Source organism: Scylla paramamosain, chromosome 32 (assembly GCF_035594125.1).
Source record: "Scylla paramamosain isolate STU-SP2022 chromosome 32, ASM3559412v1, whole genome shotgun sequence".
Classification (NCBI taxonomy): Eukaryota; Metazoa; Arthropoda; class Malacostraca; order Decapoda; family Portunidae; genus Scylla; species Scylla paramamosain.
In genome coordinates this window covers 1162958-1181716 of record NC_087182.1, presented here as the reverse complement: position 1 = coordinate 1181716, position 18759 = coordinate 1162958, and the positions used below count along the sequence as shown (strand labels likewise).

General features: G+C 40.5%; 1 protein-coding gene and 2 long non-coding RNA genes across 4 annotated transcripts in view; 2 read left to right on the top strand and 1 right to left on the bottom strand.

Moving 5' to 3' along the window:
- Positions 1-6293, top strand: part of LOC135089000 (uncharacterized) — a 78718-nt gene extending 72425 nt beyond the window's left edge. For both annotated transcript variants that reach the window (XR_010261355.1, XR_010261356.1), the window contains one exon: positions 5966-6293. This is a non-coding gene — a long non-coding RNA (uncharacterized LOC135089000). The remainder of the gene's footprint in view (positions 1-5965) is intronic.
- Positions 6294-7736: 1443 nt separating this feature from the next.
- On the bottom strand, positions 7737-11682 carry LOC135088995 (uncharacterized). The gene is made up of 4 exons (XR_010261354.1): positions 11535-11682; positions 9138-9224; positions 8475-8595; positions 7737-8256 (listed from the first exon to the last, which is right to left on the bottom strand). It is a non-coding gene; the product is annotated as an uncharacterized LOC135088995 (long non-coding RNA).
- A 2115-nt stretch (positions 11683-13797) lies between these two features.
- LOC135088997 (vacuolar fusion protein MON1 homolog) lies at positions 13798-17469 on the top strand. The gene is made up of 9 exons (XM_063984114.1): positions 13798-14034; positions 14262-14476; positions 14682-14879; positions 15239-15482; positions 15846-16021; positions 16147-16267; positions 16458-16609; positions 16887-17016; positions 17158-17469. The coding sequence occupies exons 1-9, from the start codon at positions 13813-13815 to the stop codon at positions 17296-17298; spliced, it is 1599 nt and encodes a 532-aa protein (XP_063840184.1). The 5' UTR covers positions 13798-13812; the 3' UTR covers positions 17299-17469.
- The last annotated feature ends 1290 nt before the right edge of the window (positions 17470-18759 follow it).

Here is an 18759-nt window from a genome sequence, read left to right as displayed (position 1 = left end):
TTCATCGTCGCCTTCATTGATTCAATTTGCCGGAATTCTTGGCAGTTTCTCTCCTAGTGCGTGTGAACGAGTGGCCCCGCGAGGTGACGGTGTGTGGACTGACTTCAAACGAGCAGAGAGGAGAGGACGAGTCGCTGGTTCCTCCTATCCCCCATTCAATAAGCTATCGTTCCCCCCCCCCCCCCGCCCCTCTTGTGACTTGCCGGAAAAAGGTGAACGTAAGGATCCGATTGGGGGAGAAAAGTGAGCGTGGAAGGATGTGATTGGCTGAGAACAGGTGAGGGTAATGACTAGCGCGAGGGAAGAAAAAAAGTTGGGGAAAGAGAAAGGAATGTCAGAAGAAAAGGAAAGAAAGAAAGAAAGAAAAAGGTTAGCGTAATGTGGGGAAGGAAAAAAAAAAGGGGGGGGTGTTAATGTAATGTAGGAAAAGGATAAAGGAGGAGGAAAGATAAGGTGGGAAAAGAAATGGAAATGGAGGAAAGGTGTTACGTAAGATTGGGGGGAAAATGAGGAGCGATAATGTGAAAAAAAAAAGAATAAAAGAAGAGGAAATATAAAAAGAAAGAATGGAAGAGAAAATAAAAAGAAAGAGGATGTCTAAGGAAAAAGGATAAAAAAAAAAGAGAAAAGATAAGATGGAAAAGAATGAGAGGAGGAGGATATGTTAACGTAAAATGGAGGAAAACAAAATGAAGAATAATAATCCAGAGAAAAGAATGAAAGAGGAGGAAAGATAGAAAGACAAGATGGAAAAGAAGAAGAAAAAAGAACATCTAGGAAAAAGGACAAAAAAAAGAGAAAGAAAAGTCAACCAAACACAAAGTGGAGAGAGAGAGAGAGAGAGAGGAGAGAGAGAGAGGAGAGAGAGAGAGAGAGAGGAGAGAGAGGAGAGAGAGAGAGATTAAGTGATAAATATAGAAAAAAAATAATAAAAGAAAAAGAAAGGTTAAGTGGAAAAGAAAAAAAACATGCATCACTTCGTATTTTCCAACACACATACACACACACAGAGAGAGAGAGAGAGAGAGAGAGAGAGAGAGAGAGAGAGAGAGAGAGAGAGAGAGAGAGAGAGAGAGAGAGCCAAACACTTGTTCTTACTCAGCAATACTGGCGTGACTGTAAGACCTCTATTGCAAAACCTCAATAGCTACTGAGCGAGTCACTCCATCAGCCAGATTACAGCAAGCAGAGGAGGACAGAGGGGGGACAAGCGGCCACTCCAGTGCTCATAACGTGGCTATTCAATTCGTAATGTCCACAGTTTCAGTTATCGATGAGGTCTGTGAAGGATTAGAGGTGACTATGCGTGTGCTCTAAAAAGTTCAATTGTCTCAGGTCACGCAGGTAATAAGACACGAGTGAACACAGTGATCATTGTAGGATGTGTGTTCAGATTTTCCCTCGTGACCTTCAGTTCTGTTTCCCAAGAGAGGTGAGTGAATTAGTGCGTTCAAGATTAAGTTCTTGTGTTTTTTTTTTTTTTTTTTTCTGTAATCCGAATTCTACCTTTTTCTTTTTTTTTTTTTTTAGGTAAAGAGAGAAATAGTACGGGAATGAAAGTTTGATAGTGAATAATAGAGTGTAAGGCGTGATGAGTCTGGCAAAGCAGAGAGAGAGAGAAGAGGAGAGAGAGGGGGGGGGGAGGGTTGGGAGGAAGGGGGGAAGGGAAAATTATGATGTAATCCCTCCTCTAACCATCCTCTCCCTTCAAAAGGTCGGGAGCACACTGGCACTGCTTCGCTGGGGATGGTAGGCAGCTTAATACCTGAACCTGGCACCGCTCGCATCTGCCCCCTCCCTCCTCCCTCCCACCACGACCTCCCTGAGTGCAGCTTCGGGCCCTGAGATCCCTTCATCCTTCCTGGAAACTAAATATCCTCATCATAAAGCAAGAGGAAACGCGAGACAAACGGTAAAGATAAATGAAAAATACTATAACTTACGATTACCTGAGATATTACTGGTTTTGGAAGGCATTTGAGAACACGAGACACGGAAGTATGGAAGGAAAGGATTGAAGTGGAAGAGAAAAGCCTGGGAAGGTGTATAACTAAGACACAGACGCAGGAGAGCGAAAAAAGACGACGAGGATGAAGGAGAAGAAAAAGGCGCAGGGATGAAGGCGAGACGGAAGAAACGTGAAGATTTTGATAGTGGACTGAACGGGGTGGGAAAAATTTGACGCAAAGGATGGGAAGTGGAGGTTTCAGGATGAGAGAGGGAAGCGAAGTGGAACTGGCGGAAAAGATTGGAAGGATGGAATGGACAGATGAGTTTCCTGTGGGAGGGACGAGGAAGGTAACTGGAGTGGAATGAGGTGGAAAGATGGTGAGGATGGAATGGAGGAGGGAAAATACTAGGGGTGAAATGGGGGTAAAAGTGAGGTTCGCCCCGGAATGGAAGTAGAGATTATAAGAGTGACGATAAAGTATTACAGTCGATGGTTCGTGGATAAAGAGTTTGACGCCAAGCGATCCTCGTTTTCCTTGTTGGTATATTACGTTATTTTCACCGACGTAGATTGGGAAGTTTGAAAATTTGGAATGCTACGATGAATATTGTAATAACTCCCTCGTTTCCTTGCCTGTATATAACGATATTCTCACTGCCTTAGATCAGAGAGTTTGACATTAGAAGGTATCTGACGTTAAATAGAAAAAAAATCCCTCGTTTCATTGTTGGTATATAACGTTATTTTCACCGAAGTCAATTGGGAAGCTTAAGAACAAGAAGGAATATAACTGAATATATATCTTTAACTGCTTCATTTTGATGAGTGGTACATAACACTATTTAAACCCGGGGGCGTGGAAAAGCTTGAAATTAGAAGGAAAGTGACGTGGAACAAGGTGCTAATTAATTCCTTCTTTCTCTCTGTTGGCATGCGGTGTTATTTTCACCGACGTCACTGCAGATGTCTGGAAAGTTCAAAATTAGGCGGAAAATGACGCAAATAATGGACATAAAGGTTAGTAAAGGGAGTCAGATACCTTAGATGTGGAAATTATCTGATGCTTTTATCGTGAAAGAGAAGAGAAGAGAAGAGAAGAGAAGAGAAGAGAAGAGAAGAGAAGAGAAGAGAGAGAGAGAGAGGAGAGGAGAGGAGAGGAGAGGAGAGGAGAGGAGAGGAGAGGAGAGGAGAGGAGAGGAGAGGAGAGAGAGAGAATATGTAGATTATTCTAGAATTTATTATTATCCTTGCTAATATTATACTCAGAACAGGAGAGAACATAAATTAATGCCTTTTTTTCTTCTCTCTCTCTCTCTCTCTCTCTCTCTCTCTCTCTCTCTCTCTCTCTCTCTCTCTCTCTCTCTCTCTCTCTCTCTCTCTCTCTCTCTCTCTCTCTCTCTCTCTCTGTGTGTGTGTGTTCTCTCTCTCTGTGTGTGTGTTGAAATGAGAACGACAATATCAGTTTGCCTTTATCTGTCCTCGTCCTTTTCCTCTTCCTCTTCCTTCTTTTTATTCTTGTCCTTAACTTTCTTTCCTTTCTCCTCCTCCTCCTCCTCCTCCTCCTCCTCCTCCTCCTCCTCCTCCTCCTCCTCCTCCTCCAGGGACAAAGAGGACGCCTTTATCCTTCTGCCAGGAAAGAGTATTGAGTTATTGTGTTATTAAGAATATGTCGTGTGTCACAGGAGGAGGAGGAGGAGGAGGAGGAGGAGGAGGAGAAAGGAGAAGAGGAAAGGAAGAAGGAGGGGTGATGGTGTAATGGTATAAGAGAGAGAGAGAGAGAGAGAGAGAGAGAGAGAGAGAGAGAGAGAGAGAGAGAGAGAGAGAGAGTTAAAAGAAGGAAGGAGGGAAAAAGTCAAGACGAGCTGCAGGAAATTAAAGTCGTGAAAGAATAAAAAGAAAAGTTAACGAAAAAAAAAATATACATATAAAAAAATAAAAAGAAAATGTGAAGAGGTACAAGTTATTTACGTAGAGAAAAATGGAAAAAACAGAAAAAAGAAGTTTAAAAGAACGTTACAATAATCTGCGGAGGAATTTCCAATTTTAAACTTATAACAAAATAAAAGGCTTTGAAATTAACTAAGATACATTCACAAAATTAAGAAAAAAAATATACAAGTGTCCTCAAGAAGAAAATAAATAAAGAAAAATCCATATAGAAAAAACAAAATATACAAAACAACACGAAACAAAGAAAGGACAAAATAACTAAAAGAACAGAAGCAAGGCGGGGAGAAAAGAAAACGAGGAAAAAGAAAACGGACGAGGCTAAACAGGAGAGACGAACACAAGGGAGGGATGGGGGACACGCGGGAAGGCAGGCCAGCTAGCCCGGTGTAGAGGCATAGATAGGCAACCTTTTGATGTCCAGCGACGTAAGATGAGCTATGAGATGCTGAGGGAAGTTCTAGTGACAGCGAGGCCAAGGAATGCTTTGGCACGGAGCGTTTTTCATAGTCTTAGAGTAGCCAGGAATTTTTCAATGGACGATCAATGCTGGGAGGCAAAACTAGAGAGGAAAAGAGAGCGAAAAAGGACCTAGTTAGGAAGGAACAAAAATAGAGAGTAAAAGTGTTAGGTTTAGAGACAGGGAAAGTAGAGGAAATAGAAGATAAACAAGGAAAAGAATCAAGGAGGAGATTTCGAGTGAGGAAAAGAGTGAAGAAAAAGAATTGGGGAGAGAGAGAGAGACTGAAATAGAAGGAAAGAATGACATCAAATCAAATTCCTTAGATTTTGTACTTTACTTCAACGTAAGATACCTGACAAACACACACACCTCCTCCACGTAAGATATCTGACAAACACACACCTCCTCCTCCTCCTCCTCCTCCTCCTCCTCTTCAGTCTTCAATACCTCCTTCACCTATGTGCGAGTCCACCCAAAGCAGCTCACGTATGCATTCATGTCAAGTAAACGTGCAGCACGAGTCTTTAGAAAACGTAGGCGTGGTGCTTCCTTGTCAAGAGTGGAGCGGAGACTTAAGAAAACTTGGTGGTCCTTTTGTTTTTCAGAGCAGCGCAATCTTTGGAAACTATAAGTGTTGTTTTTCATCACCGTGGTGTTTTGAGAGAGAGAGAGAGAGAGAGAGAGAGAGAGAGAGAGAATGTGTTCCCACGAGCGCCACCTCCTCCCGAAGACCTCTCCTGTTTCCAAAGGGCGCTGCCTGAACCAGAGTGAGTAGTGAGTCTGTTCACAAGTCCTGCCGTGCCTCGCATTTCTCCGTCAGGTCCCTTCATTACTGCCCAACCAGGCCACTTGACTCTAAATAGATCATCAAGCCTCGAACTCAACGCCTCACACGCCTGCAGTAGGTGGCAAAGAATCCCTGGGGGTGATTTGGTGAGTGGCTGGATGGAAAGCAGCTGCGTCTCCATTCTTCTCGTGTTGGAAGAAAAGATGAAAAAGTAATGATTAAAAATGATGAAAAATGAAGTAAAGCGAAATAGAACTAAATGGAATGGTTACAGTAGGGGAAAAAATTAAGCGAAAGGGAAAAAGGAAAGGAAAACTAGAAATAGAAAACTAGAAAGAGAAAAACTGGAAATAGAAAAAAAAAATGTATATACAAAAAAAAAATTTATATACAGAATAAAAAGCCTAAAATTTATATACAGAATAAAAAGCCTTCTGGTAAAAGGAGAAGGTAAAAGGAGAAGAAAATAGATGTTCTCTGACCTCCTCGTCCCTTTCTTATAGGGATCGAAGAGATTACCGTGTTACATTCTCAAGTGTTTTTTACAAGAAAATTCAAGTGTTTTCACAAGAAAATGAAAAGAAAAGCCCTTATAAAAACGGTAAAGCTATCGAACTGTCGTATTTTTAATTTTAAAAGACCTTGAACGTATCCTTTCTTGTAATCTATATTGCTTCTATATTGCTTAATCTGTATTGCTGTGATGTTATAAAAAATATTAAAAAAAGCGTGTATTTATTGTTTATTTTTTTTTTCTTATTTTTTTTTTTTTCCCCCAGGTTATCTCGGTTATCTCAGTAATTCAATTTTTTTCCAGGTCACCTTTTCCAGGTCACCACAGCCTCAGGACCGTGCAGACGTCGCCGCGTTTCCAGCTAGCTGGTGGCGAGCTGGTGGCGAGCTGCAGCCAACCAGGTCACCACAGTCTCAGGACTGTGCATATGTCGCCGCGTTTCCAGCTTGTGGTGAGCTGCAGCCAGCTGCAGCCAACCTAGGTCTGTCTGTCTACCTAGGCCTGTCTGTCTTACTTGAAAGACTTAGTGGTGCAAATATAAACCCTAGTGGGGCAAATAAATATAATAAGGTAAGAGTTGAGATTATGGAAATTTGAAATTATGGAAATAACCGTAACCTACCAATTTCTAGACTGTCTTTACTTCTCAACCGTAACCTACCAATTTTTTTACTTCTCAACCGTAACCTACCAATTTCAAGACAGTGTCTTTACTTCTCAGTAAAATATGACTTTTCACATCCTTTTATCTACGAGTACACGCAAATATGACTTCTTTCACATCCTGATCTACGAATACACGCTGAAGGGAACACCAGTGAATTTAATGAACTTAATGGATCTAATTAAATAATAAGGAATCTAAATATAATATCACGGACGTTAAACAGATCTGCAATAAAGGGAAGACGGACAAGGCTGTTCAAGTGATTGGTGGGTTGCTAGTGGTCAACCCTAGTGGTCAACCCTGCTAGTGGTCAACCCGAGCCTCAGCGCGGCGACTGGCCATAGAAAAAGACCTCACACAGAGGACTCACGCAGAGGACTAAAAGCTGGAAACCGAGGACTAGGTTGGAAAAGGAGGAACATCGGGGACTGGGACGTTCTGGAGATATGGGTTCTGGAGATATGGTACCGGCTAAATACTGGTTTAAAAATACTAGACGGAAGCTGGAAAAGGATGAGCCGATGAGCCTTTGGTAAAATCAGCTTTTTATGGGCGACACTTTCGTGTGCCCTTTGTGTGTGGTGTTCACTGTCAGAGGAAAGAGGCATCACATACAGCACTAGACAAGGAAAAAGGGTGGATGAATGGGGGTAGGAAAGGGTGGATGAATGGGTGAATCTTGTGAAAGACGGTGTGAAAATGTGGCGGGGTGTGAATGCGGGAAAGTATGAAAGAAGGGAAGGATGTGTGAATGTGGGGTGTGAATGTGGGGAAAGGGGTGAATCTTAGGGAAAAATTGGGTAAAATGCTCCAACAGAAGAGTGACCTCTCTCTACTGGGTAAGAGAGTTTTAACTGTTGTAAGTTTCTCAACAGAGTAAACCATCAACGGAGGACACCGAATGAGGAAGATGGGACCTACCGAATGATGAAGTACTTAAAGGATTGCCAGTGAAGGTCGAAGGCTGCTTGCTTCTTACCTGCTTTCCTTTTATTATGCTTTCCCTTTATCTTTATTAAGCATAGTTTCCCTTTAGTGCCTATGTTTTTTATTAAGCATAGCTTTCTTCCCTTTAGTCTAGCTTCCGTTAGCTTAGTAAGCCTTGATACTAGTTTAGTTTACATTTTATGTAAATACAAACTTTAAAACTAAGCAGCTTAGTGTTTCGAAAAACGTTCAAATTTTTTTTTTTTTTTTTTACTTGAATCTCAGAACGGTGGCGTTTTTTTGCCAACGGCAAAAAATGGTACTTTAGGGCATGCAGACCAGGATAAAACGTTCAAATTTTTTTTTTTTTTTTTTTACTTGAATCTCAGAACGGTGGCGTTTTTTTGCCAACGGCAAAAAATGGTACTTTAGGGCATGCAGACCAGGACGACTCTTATCCCATCAGTCAGATTGAAGGGATTCTTCACATTATTAATACCTTTATTACCTTCAGTCCTCCGTTCTTTCACAATTTCCCTACATGCGAGGTGTCAGTCTTGTATCGAGGGAGTCAGTCAGTCTTGAATAGGGGAAACAAATAAAACCTCCATTCATTCAATACGCATGTCCTACAAGGAAGGACCTTTGAAGACACTCTCCACTATGAATCTACTCTCCACTATGAATCCCTTCTTTTTTACTCACTCCTAAAAATTTACCTCAAAGACTCTCCGGAGAAAGACTTGACCCTTCCCATAGAACACAAAATATTAAAAAAAAAAAAAACGAAAAAGAAACTAAATAAGTTAAGGAGTCCTTTGAACTCTTAGCACACAGGGCAGCTTTATCACCAGCATCACAGCTAGCTAACAAGTCTAACGCAATGGTGACCACAGAGGTGTTAGTGTGACGGTTTGCAGCAGTGCCAGCAGCAGCGGCAAAGCAGGGACGAGGCCATCACGTTGTGGTGGTGGATGCTGGAAGCGTCAGGGCACGCCACCTGTGGATGAAAGATATTTATTATTACTCATCATTTGAGCCTTAAAGCGTCATTGCAATAGTTTTCTGCATTCCAGTTAATCACCAAAAATTAGAAGCAACAGCCAGTCTTTGCAATAATTTACCTGCGTCATTGCAATAGTTTTCTGCATTCCAGTTAATCATCAAAAATTAGAAGCAACAGCCAGTCTTTGCAGTAATTTACCTGCAATAATTTACCTAAATCAAAGTAAAGACTCCAAGGCAACAGAAACTAGTGCTAGCGATGGCTCAAGCTCTTGTGTGGGTGCACTGCAAGACTTCCAGGAAGCAACGGCTTTACTGATGACCCCAACATCACCTGATGGAGGAGAAAAACACCCGAGTTAAACATGCTGCTACCTCTTTCATTTCAAGCCAGCCACTGAAGAAAAGCAGTTAAGTTTTATGCCAATAGGTTTTTAGGTAAAACAAGTTATGAAGACCCTCCTAATGTGAAAGACCCTTATTTTATGCTAATAGGTTTTTAGGTAAAAAGTTATGAAGACCCTCCTAAGACCCTCCTAATGCGAAAGACCCTTATCATTCACTTCCCTAATGGGTTAACAAGTTGTATGCTATAGATTTACAGGTTAAATAAATGCAATGAAGACCCATTTCCATTCATTACCCTACTTAGGTGAATATTCAGGAATCAAGCTTTAGAACCAAGATACCGGGATATGATCTATATACTCGTACTTCTGTCCAACTTAATTATTACTAATCCGAGCTTTCCATTACAAATATAAAACAAAACCTATTGAATAATCACTGATTTTACCGTCACCTCAAAACTGCTCTTACTATTTGTCACTTCAAAACTGCTCTTACTATTTATAAATTATTTGCAAGATACATTACCCTATTACTTGAAGCGCAGGGAAGAGGGCCAAGTGGACACAGCCAAAGGGTAATAGTTACTTTTGTTCCTGCAGGACGGAGACAATGCTGAAAAATAAAGTGAGGGTAGCGTGACGAGGAGGAAGGCGAGCGAGGTAATGAGGTTATTGCGAACAGTGGGGGGAATGGGCACGGAGGGAAAAGAGCAGTAATTGGGTGAACGGAAGAGGGAGACCTGAACACAGGATAATAGGTAGGAGAAAAAATCTGAAAGGAGCAGTGGAAAACTACGATAATACAGAGAAATGACATCAGTAGCTACTGTCTAAGCATTAACATAGTAAGGGGAAATACTACAATGGACAGGAGAAAGGAAAACAGGAAATACAAGCTATAGGAAGAAACAAGGCAAATGGGAAACTAATTGGAAAGCTGAAGTAATAGGCAAGAGGAAACAAGTCGACGGGAAACGAGTGAACGGAGCCGACAGTTATGAGCTATAGTAAGTTACAGGCCAAGACTAAAAGGGGACACGAACGAAAACGGATACTATAATACCAAAATATATTACGAGCAGAACCTTAAAAGAAAACCACGGATGCCAAAGAAAACGGTGACGGACAAACTAAAAAGATTCAGGAATACCTTGGGGAAAAAAAAAACCACGGGATACAAAGGAAAAACATACCATGACAAATGTAAACTGAAAAATACAAAACATACACGGAAACAGGAGTACCAAGGAGGGTGATAAACTAAGCTATTACTGAAACCACTGATTAGGGTAGATACGTCACATCAAGCCGGAAGTCGTATATAATGAATAGGAATCAAGTTGTATGCGCTATACATCACCCAACATCAGCGAGTATTAATTTCTACACGCCTTTAGTTCAGTTATGGGTGTCTAACGGAGACAGTGGGGAATAAGGTTTCTACGGGTACCTATAGCAAAGTCAAATAGAAGCGAATGTTCAGGGTTCACGTGGCGAGTCCGTAATGAAGAAATACTGTCAACCTCGGGGACGAAGGGTTAAAGATAAATGGAGGGGGAAAGATCGAGAGATAGGAAGGGCGGGGAAGGGATCGAGAGAAGTGTGGGAATGCGAAAATTACACTACAGTAAGACAAGGAGGCGGCGAGTGACGAGGGCTTAGACCGTAATAGAACATAGGACAGGGAATGAATTACTGCCCAGTGGAACCCAGTAATGTGAAACAAGATATAGTTGAAGTGGGGTTAGGAAATGGCAGGGTAACATCCAAACTAGACAAAATGGAATAGATGGCTAAGGATACTAGCAAATTTTGGGCAAAACGTACGAACCAGAGTAATTAAACAAGATGGAAAAATATCGCACGAGTGAATTCAAGTAATATTAAACAAGCGAACCACGGTAAGTAGAACCACGTTAAGTAGAAGTCTTATGAAACAAGCGAACCACGGAACGAGTTAATTCAAGTAACAAGCGAACCACGGTATGTAGGAAACTAAAACAAGCGTACCATGGAATGAGAGAATTCCAGTGACACGCGAACCATGGAATGAGAATTAAAGGAACTGATGAAACAAAAAGTAACTGATGAAACAAGCGAACCACGGATTGAGTGAATTCAAGTAACGTGAATCAAGCGAACACGAAACAAGCGAACCACCAACTAAAAAGAGAACCACAGTAACTAGAAAAATTGAACTACACAGAACCGGGAACAACGCAGACAAGAATCCAGCAGATTACTTTGATATCCCTGCAGAAATCACTTACCCACAATTTTCTGTAGACTTGAATATCTATAGAATATCTATAGCACAACCACAATATAGCACAACCACAACCAAAACCCACAATATTACCTAGACTTGAATATCTATAGCACATCCACAACCAAATTCAACGAGTCCATCTCACTTATTCACTACCATTTAATTACGCATGGCACGAAATTGCAGTCTCGTTTGTATTTAGACATCTACCACGACTTTAAATTTCGACACTACATGGTCTCCTTAAGGGTAGTGTAGTACAACAAAATTTAGCGAGTATTTCAGTTATTCAATACCATTTAATACGCATGATACTAAAACCAACCCCGTCCAATCCGACCCACTACCCACGACATTACCTAAACCTCGACACTACAACGTAAAGAATCAAGCAAGCGTAGTAAAACATATGCCTAAACCTCGTCACTACAACGTAAAGAATCAAGCAAGCGTAGTAAAACAGATACCCACAAACCACCCATAGATACGCACACAATAGCCTAAGGAACTTCACATGGAACCAAAACAATACCCAAGACCCACACGCCACGTATATACACAGGAACACCATATACGCAGAAACACCACGTAAATTAATCAAGATACTTACGAGAAGTTCGCAAGAGCGCACAACATTACACTTTCAATACTCACCCTTCCTTCCCACTTCTCCTTCCACCTCTGCCTCGTACAGAAACGAAGACAAACGATAAAGACAAAGGCGACCAGGATTAATACCACACAGCAAATACCCTTCCTCTCCAGTCGCCACTAATATACTATGGCGAGTAGTGAACGAAGCAGCAAAGACGTGAATTCTGTTATCGAATCCTGAAGCGTTTCGTCTTTTCTCGATTACTTTGAACAGGCCTTGCTAGTTACAGGTGTCTAGGTGATCTAATTAGCAGTTTAATCAGAATTCTATATCGTCAGTGGTAAAAACCCTGGAAAAAAAATTCTGTTATCGAATCCTGAAGCGTTTCGTCCTGTCTCGATTACTTTGAATAGGCCTTGCTAGTTACAGGAGTTTTTAACGGTGTCTATGTGATCTAATTGGCAGTTTAATCAGAATTCTACATCATCAATGGTAAAAAGCCCTCATGAGAACCTTAGTAATTATCTCTGTTGCCTAAGAAAACCATTTTAATGAGAAGAAAGCCTTAATAACTACGGTTAACAAGCTACTTATTCAGTACATTTACGGGCTGTTATGTTCTTCCTGCTCTTCCAAATGGTGCTGTATTAATCTATTCAGTCTAGTGATTTAATACACATACGCGTAAGAGTAATGTAGATGAATGATGAAGTTAGTTTATTGACAAAATGGCGAATTACATACCGCAAAATACACGAGGAACGAAAATATACAAATTAATAACAAAGATAATAGCATAAAATTAAAGCACATCTCTCAATTACCCAAATAAAACTACAATATCGTGTAGTTTTTTTATTTATTTATTTACTTATTTTATTTATTTATTTTTTTGAAGATAGAGGCCAATAATAGAGCTAAGAGAAAAAAAAAATCTAAAAATACGAGATCACTTCATTTACTTCAGTACGAATGAATATTATCGGATTTTCTAAAACTACCACCACAATGTTAAAGGAAATAGAAATATTTAACGAGGATAACCTGTTGCTGGGGCACTGGTGAAACAAGTTATGATACCAAATTAAGGCCAACATGTATGAGGGATATCGAGATAACCTTCTCTACACATCAATGCACATGTGGAACTTTTTTTTTTCTTATTTCACAACTTGGTTTTGAAATGGCCCTAACATAACAAAGGCTGAAGCACACTAGTTAATTGATCTTACACCCAAGACACTGATCCTATTAGTTGAAAGTGAAAAGAGGACAGAATGTTTGGTTAAATTGTTTGATATAGCAAGAAATTGATACACGGGTATTAGTAGGAACAGACGAACGGAATACTTTCTGCAAACTGAGTAATTCAGTATTGATTACACTCCGAAACCGAGTACCGAATGACTACTTTTTACTCAGGACAACAGAAATTGGTTGATTGGTTGATTGACTGATTGTTTTATACGTAAGTACAACAAAGAAGGGCGGAGCCTGCCCCTGTTGCCTGCGGTGTGATAAGTACCACGCTCACACACCCTCCCACTATCAGTATATACAGTATATCCATCCTCCCATCCTCTCTCATCCAGGCCTGGCACCATTCCACCTGGGGTTTGGTGCCTCCTTTCCACCCCCCCCCCCCACCAGCACCCATATGAATACTCATTACACACATAATTATCCAACAACTACCATTTACCTATGCACAAATAAGCCCAGTAGTCTACTCGTTACAGTATTATTCGTTCAGAGGCAAAGGTACCAGGAAACACCACCTCCCTCTTTATAGCCACCGCCAGGCAGCGCAACAGCGGCAACACCAGCTGATTTTTGTAAACAAAGTAGCGTTCGAGCTAAACTGTCATCTGTCATTAAAGGAATAAACATTAATTACCATTCTTTAACTACATTTATATTTCTTATATGTGTATCTTTTCTTAATTGCTTTCAAAGTGAATAGTTGAATGGTACCCAACCTAAGGTGAAATTATAGGGAAGAAGTGAGAAACTATGATATAAGTAGAAATTTCTAATATCTTCTTTATAGCATTTTTGTATATTTTTATGACGTCATTGTGTTTCATATTACAAAATTATTAATAAAATAATACAACATCCTTATTTTCATTCCACAAAAGAAAAAAAGCTAGCATTTGTAGAAACATCAACACTCACAAACACCCAAGTAACGAAATATAAAGAGGTCTAATCTACACATACCAATTAAGTAAAAAATAAGAACACAAACTACATAACCAGGGAGTAAATAAGATAACAATTTGACAAGTTGTAGGACTACAGTAAATAGTTTGGCCGTACGAGTCATGTGTTGTGATGGCGGACAGCGGGACAGCGGCGGAGGGGAAGGCTGCCCCTGCACTGGCTGGTGGGGAGGCTGTGGGGGACGAGCTGAAGGATGACACGCCGGGGGTGAGCGGGGAGGTGATGCTGGTCAACACTGACAGCTTCGAGGAGTGCAATCATGACCTGGACACGCAGTTCAGCGGGGGGGAGGACGGGCCAGACTCCCCCCTCAGGAAGGTGCAGCGGGAACAGGTAGGCGGCTCATTAGCAGGTGGTGTGTTATCAGGTACATATTGGTGCTGAATTATCAGGTATTTGGTATAGCAATATTAACAGATAGCCAACACCCAATCATAAATTAACAGGTTATGGTGTATGTTATGTACAGCATACAAACAGGTAGATGGCCTCTCATTAATAGGTAAAGGTGTATTGTATATTTTAAGTCTTATAACACTCGTTTCTCACCGTTCCCTCAGGAAAATGAACTGGTTGGGGGAATGGGTAATGTATCGTTGGCGGAGGAGGAAGGGAAGCAGGGATCTGAAGGGTCTGGCGAGGCGGTGGCGGCGGCGGCAGCAGATGATTCAGAGGAGGAGTGTGTGGATGAGGAATACTTGCACAGCCCGGAGTGGATACAGAAGGAGAAGCATGTGTTTATTCTGAGCGAGTCTGGCAAGCCCATCTACACAAGGTTTGGGATGTTAGGTTTATGTATATGCTTTTATTTTGTCTTGTCATTACTGCTCTTGCCTTTATCGTTCTTGTTTTTGCTTGTCTTTTTTTTTTTTTTTGTCCATATGCTTTTATCCATATTGTCATTGCTGCTCTAGGCCTCATATTATCATTCATGTTCATGTTGTACCTGTATTCTTCTCATGTTCTTTGGCTTCTCTCAGGTATGGGAAGGAGGACCGACTAGTCACCCTGTTTGGTCTGATGCAAGCGCTGGTCTCCTTCGTAGCAGACAGTGAGGATGTCATCAGGTGCATCGTGGCTGGGGATCACAAATTTGTATTCTTAGTTAAGTCTCCAATGATCCTTGTTGGCGTGTCACATTCAGTGGCCAGCATTCCTCAGCTCATCATGCAGCTCACGTAAGGCTTCACTTGTGTCTAAGCTTCCTTGGGTGTTAAGTTATGTAAGGTTATGTTAGGTTGTTGTCCTTGAATGTCTAAGTTAAAGCAAGATGATGCATTTCAAAGATTAAGGTTAACTGAAAACTTGAAATTTTTAGGCAAACTTGACTCACAGAAGCTGTGAACTTTTGAGATAAACTCATGACTTTCTTTTCTTGCCCTTGAGTGCCTACATGACTTATAGAAAGCTGACATATTTGAAATATATACCATGGTTTATAGCTTGAGTAAGATTAATGAGCTTAAAACTTTTAGGCAAACCTGACCCACAGGAGCCTTTAACATTTGAGACACTCATGACTGTCCTTTCTCTCCAGCTATGTCCATAACCAGATAGTTAGTGTGCTAACTGGATCAGCACTCACCCGCATGTTTGAGAAGAGGAGAAACTACGACTTCCGGCATCTGCTAGGAGGTACAGAGCGCCTGCTGGACAACCTGCTCAATATGCTGGACTCTCACCCTTCCTTCCTGCTGGGTGGTGTCCAATGTCTCCCACTGGCCACTGCTACGCGAGACACCATCACTCAGACTATCATCCAGTATTGCTCCAAAATCAAAGTGAGTTCAAGATTACTTAAGCTAACACCACTCGGCTTTAGTGCAAAGAAGCTACTGTGCACATGGAAGTGAAATAACACCCATATCTGTTAATTTGGATTCAGTTGTGTTCAGAAGAGACCTTACTCACAACTCCATATCTGTTGGTTTGGATTCACTTGTGTTCAGAAGAGTCCCTACTTGGCATTATTTGACATAACTCACCAGTCATGTTTGTAGAATCTTGTGTTTGGCCTCATCATCTGGCAGAACTATGCTTATGCAAGTGAAATAACATCTATATCTGATGTTTTTTTGGATTCAGTCAGTGTTCAGAAAAGGCTGTACTTGGTGTCACTTGGCTAACCAAAGTTGTGTTTGCAGAATCTTGTGTTTGGCCTCATCATCTGCCAGAACCAGCTCATCTCCCTGGTGCGCATGAAGAAGTTCCTCCTGCATCCTGCTGACCTTCACCTCCTTTTCAATTTGGTCAATGCTACAGAGTCCTTGAAAACAAGTGAAAACTGGATGCCAATTTGTCTTCCAAAATTTGATCCCAAGTGAGTCAAATTATTCACTCTTTGTTAACTGAGTGTGGGATGATTACTGCCATTTCTGCATTTCATTTATATTGCAATATTTATTCATATATTTGGTGAAGAATGTGTGTTGATTTACGTTTCAGTGGTTACCTGTATGGCCATGTGTCATACCTGGCTGATGACTGTGAGGCTTGTCTGTTGCTGCTGTCTGTGGACCGTGAGCAGTTTTTCACACTCTCTGAAGCCAAGCAGAAAATTGTTGATGTAGGTTATAAAGATTTTGTACTTATGATTTTGCCACACATTTTGTTCTGAGTCAGTTGTTTCTACTGAGTGTTTATGCAAGTTATTAGGAATGCATATTATTTGTGAATGTACAAATCTAACCATTGTTTCAGTGGAGTGTGATTTCCTTGAAATATTCAATGATCTGATGGATTTGTCTTCCATACAGAGGTTGAGGAGACACCACTGCTTAGAGGGGATCAACACAGCCATACGGACATCAGCCTACACTGTCGGGGCCGTTGGAGCACCTGAGCTAAGACATTTCCTCTACAAGTCAAAAACCACAGCACAGTTCACCTGCCCAGAGTACACTGCCCCGTATGTCCATTTTTGGTTTTCTCTTGAAGTTCTCCTTGCTTTGCTTCATATTTTTTTCAGACATGCACAATATCTCAGTAGAAATTAACTCCCTCATTACAGAGAAATGGAGTTCTGATCATTCATCTAATTCTAGTTTACCTGTAAGAGTATGCAAGAAATACTGTAAAATATTTTTAATTCTAAATCTTTACATTCTGTACTATGATTTGCTGGACTGAGGGCAAGAGGACTTTCTGGCACTGATCTGGATTAACACTGGGCTTCCTTGCTTCAGGTACAACACACCAGAGCAGCAGCGGCAGCTCTTTGGTCTGTACCAGCAGCTGCACCACCGCGTCCACTCAGTGTCGCGTCCTCTCAAGATGGTGTACATGGTCATGGACACACACACACTGCTAGGTTGGGTAAGTGGTTCTCATTCCAGGTTCTTTTAATCAGCTGATCTGATTGTATCTATCTGCCTAGAGGTACACAGAATTTTGTGCAGGAAGCAAGGTGGGGATGGTGTTCATTGAGTGGCTTACATTCTGAACGCTTCCTTCCAGGTAACAAAGGAGTTTGAGTTGTATGCAACCCTGGAGCCTCTAGTCACCAAACACAATGCCATTGTCTACATAAACAAGCTTCTCAGGTGGATCAAGAATGAAGAGAACAAATTGTTTATCCTAAGCTCTCCCACATTTTAACTTGTATAAATATTTTATACGTATTTCAGTATTGTACAAATGTGATCTCTTTCCCCTTTTTTCTTTTTACTACTTCTGATTTGTGATATTTAATGTAAAGTGTACATAACTGTTAATTCATCTCTGAATCAAGTTGAAAATTCAAATTTGTTAATAAACATTCCAAAGAGACTGCCCAGTGATTACAACCACAAGTCAGAATAAAGGTGTTAAATGGGAATGGGTAACCAAGATGCATTCATTTTGTTTCACCATATATTGATATAAATATCAACACTTTTCCTTTGGTAAAAGTTGTGTTCATCTCAACCAGCTCATAAGAATATTAATTCAGGACCGTGTCTTGTGATTCTCTTAAACACAAGATTCCATAGAATCCCTGCAAAGACCAATGATAACACTACAACCTGTGGTCAGAAGCTCACAATTTTGTCTTTAAAGTTCATGTAAGAGGAGGATTGGTACTTCTGTCAAAGGTTTGATTCTTCATGCCTCAAGGGGCCCATAGACATTAGACATTTTCAAGTAATCATTAATTTCTGATGTAATTTGTTGTTTCTGCTGAGAGGTGTTGGAGATAAAAATGATGCCTGTGTGAAGCTCTGACACACACTTCTCTTGGATGAAACTGTAGTGCAGAATTACAGGAAGTATTTGACATTTATCTTGTAACAGCAATGGCTAATGGAAACAAGTATGTAAAAGTGACAGTCTTTTACATACACCTGTACAAAATATACAGTGAAAGCTATATAATATTGACTGGCAATCTGACTCATTGAAAATTACTTCACAAATGAGTACATAATTATAATCAAAAGTAGAGTATAAGAAAAGAACAGTGAAGCTGTAATACCACTTGATATGTGTGAAATGCACAGCTGAACCTAAAAACACTAGGCAGCAAGAGTAACAGCTCAATTTTGCAGGAGTTAAAAAAGAAGTCACCATTTTATAGCCTTGCAAAATAAAAAAAAATAAAAAAATGAAAAATAAAAAATAATAATAATAAGTAACAATTAGAAATTATAATCAAATCATGTCATATTACAGGTTTACTGATTGGAACACCAAATATACTCCAGTGTAAGTTTTGATTAAATTTGTAATGTAATCTGATATTTGTCTGTCATGAAACTTCCAAGTGATATCACCTTTCCTCTAAAGGCTGAAGTGAACAAAAATCACAAACCTGCCACAATTTCCTTACTGCCACCAATTATCATCCTCAGCCTTCTGTGTTACTGGCAATTTAAACACTGGATCTTCATGAAACACTACAATGGTGGTAATTTCATGCCCACATTGCAGTACCTAACCCAGTGATGTCAATGATAATAATTCTCATAAATAATTTGCAGTGTTGATTCTGGACAAACTGTTAGCTGCATTTAGTAACATTCAGAACAGTCTGACACAAACACACTTGACAATAACAATTCTTGGAAATAAGAAATAATG